This window comes from Metopolophium dirhodum, chromosome 5 (genome assembly GCF_019925205.1).
Source record: "Metopolophium dirhodum isolate CAU chromosome 5, ASM1992520v1, whole genome shotgun sequence".
Classification (NCBI taxonomy): domain Eukaryota; kingdom Metazoa; phylum Arthropoda; class Insecta; order Hemiptera; family Aphididae; genus Metopolophium; species Metopolophium dirhodum.
The window spans coordinates 28,274,302-28,276,044 of record NC_083564.1 but is presented as its reverse complement, the minus strand read 5'-3'; the positions used below and the strand labels follow the sequence as shown (position 1 = coordinate 28,276,044).

Genomic DNA, 1,743 nt, shown 5'->3' with positions numbered 1-1,743 from the left:
ACCCTCTTCGTCGTCAAGGATACTTAAGGATACTTATGATGAATATAAGTATTAAGTAGGTATATACACTGAAAAGGGTGGTGGCTATAAAACAGAATAGAAAAAAAAACCAATTGTGCTGCTGTATAAAAACATTATAATTCAATTGTTATTTTATTTGGCATCAAAACTGATGTGTGGTAACTAGGACGTAGGAATATTGTACTTTGAATGACAATTGGGCGTTACATGGTCGAATGTTACTATATAAAACGACCGATTGGACTTAGGTCAATCAGTTCATCATTCGACTTTAGTGGACATACGAGCATCTCAAGTCATACTTCAAAACCACAACCAAAAAACAACGAACATAATCAAAATGAAATTCCAAGTAAGTGATAATATACACGTATTCGTTAGGTAGCGGTAGGTTCAAATAATATATAATAATATATAGCCATTCGAAATATAAAATGCGTGTGTTAATGTAAAATTGTAAAATCAACATTTTTAAGTACTGATGCAAAATCCTGAAATAATGAAAAATAGTCATTATTTTTGAGTTAAATTAGAAAAAAATCACATTATAAAAATATATTTAAAAAAATAGAACTATTGTAACTTAAGATATGATATAAAATGTTGTATAGTGTGCCACAATCACTCTCCAACGTATAATATGTCCACATTTACGTTTGAAAAACTCCTTCAATTTGTCTATATCCCTGTTTGGACGAGTCACATATTTTTTTTTAGTTACACACATTGCAAGGAGTTAGAGTTTTCCTACAATGACATATTTTATCTATTTACGGTTTTGGAAACTTGTCCTAATCGCGACTAATTTATTGTGTTTTCACAGGTATCTTTCGCTATGCTTGCTGTCGCCATGTGCTTCGTATCTGCGTACGCTGCCGAACAGTCTGCAAAACAGTCGTCCCAATCAGCCGTCCCCGCCGCTGCTGCAGACCGCAACAAGCGTGGCCTGTACGCTTCTCCCTACCTGACCGCCCCGTACGCCGCATCACCATACGTGGCCTCACCGTACGCGGCCACACCATACGTTGCTTCGCCGTACGCAGCATCACCGTATGTGGCCTCACCGTACGTCGCTTCCCCGTACGCCGCCGCACCGTACGTCGCTTCTCGTCACCCGTACGGCGCCGTGTCGTCTTACGCTACTTACCCGTACGTCGCCAAGACTTTCGCTTCACCGTACGCTTATTACCCATGAGAGAAGACATAACAGCAGCACCACCATGTACGAATATATATACCAATACCAGAGTTACCACGACAAGAAATGCCTATAGTATATACAGCTATGCAAATCAACGATCCCATTATACACTTAACACTGCAATGCCTGTGCAGGTTTTATATTTATTAATTATTATTATTATTATTAGTTATTACGAATATTCATAAAATTGCACCGAATAAAATAAAATATTATTATAATGCATATTTTTTTATATAAATCATTTTTTATTCCTAACTTTTGGATTCTCCTTCTTGGCTGCAATCTTCGAACAGTTCGAACGGTCATTATTATGGTCGATCTTATAAGTCGATGTCGTAGATGTGAATATTAGTGTATACTACTGACCATCAGGGGCGTATTTAAGGGGGACACATGGGGCCCGTGCTCCCCCCGCCAATTCATTGTATTTTATAATTTTTTATTACTGAGAGTAATAAAAAGATTGATGCCCTCTCTTACTAATGATAGATCTACAAATAAATAAATGTTTCTATCAA

At 37.2% G+C, this 1,743-nt stretch overlaps 1 protein-coding gene across 1 annotated transcript; it reads left to right on the top strand.

Moving 5' to 3' along the window:
• The first annotated feature begins 227 nt into the window (after positions 1 to 227).
• LOC132944847 (serine/arginine-rich splicing factor 8-like) lies at positions 228 to 1,447 on the top strand. The gene is made up of 2 exons (XM_061014369.1): positions 228 to 373; positions 845 to 1,447. The coding sequence occupies exons 1-2, from the start codon at positions 362 to 364 to the stop codon at positions 1,214 to 1,216; spliced, it is 384 nt and encodes a 127-aa protein (XP_060870352.1). The 5' UTR covers positions 228 to 361; the 3' UTR covers positions 1,217 to 1,447.
• The last annotated feature ends 296 nt before the right edge of the window (positions 1,448 to 1,743 follow it).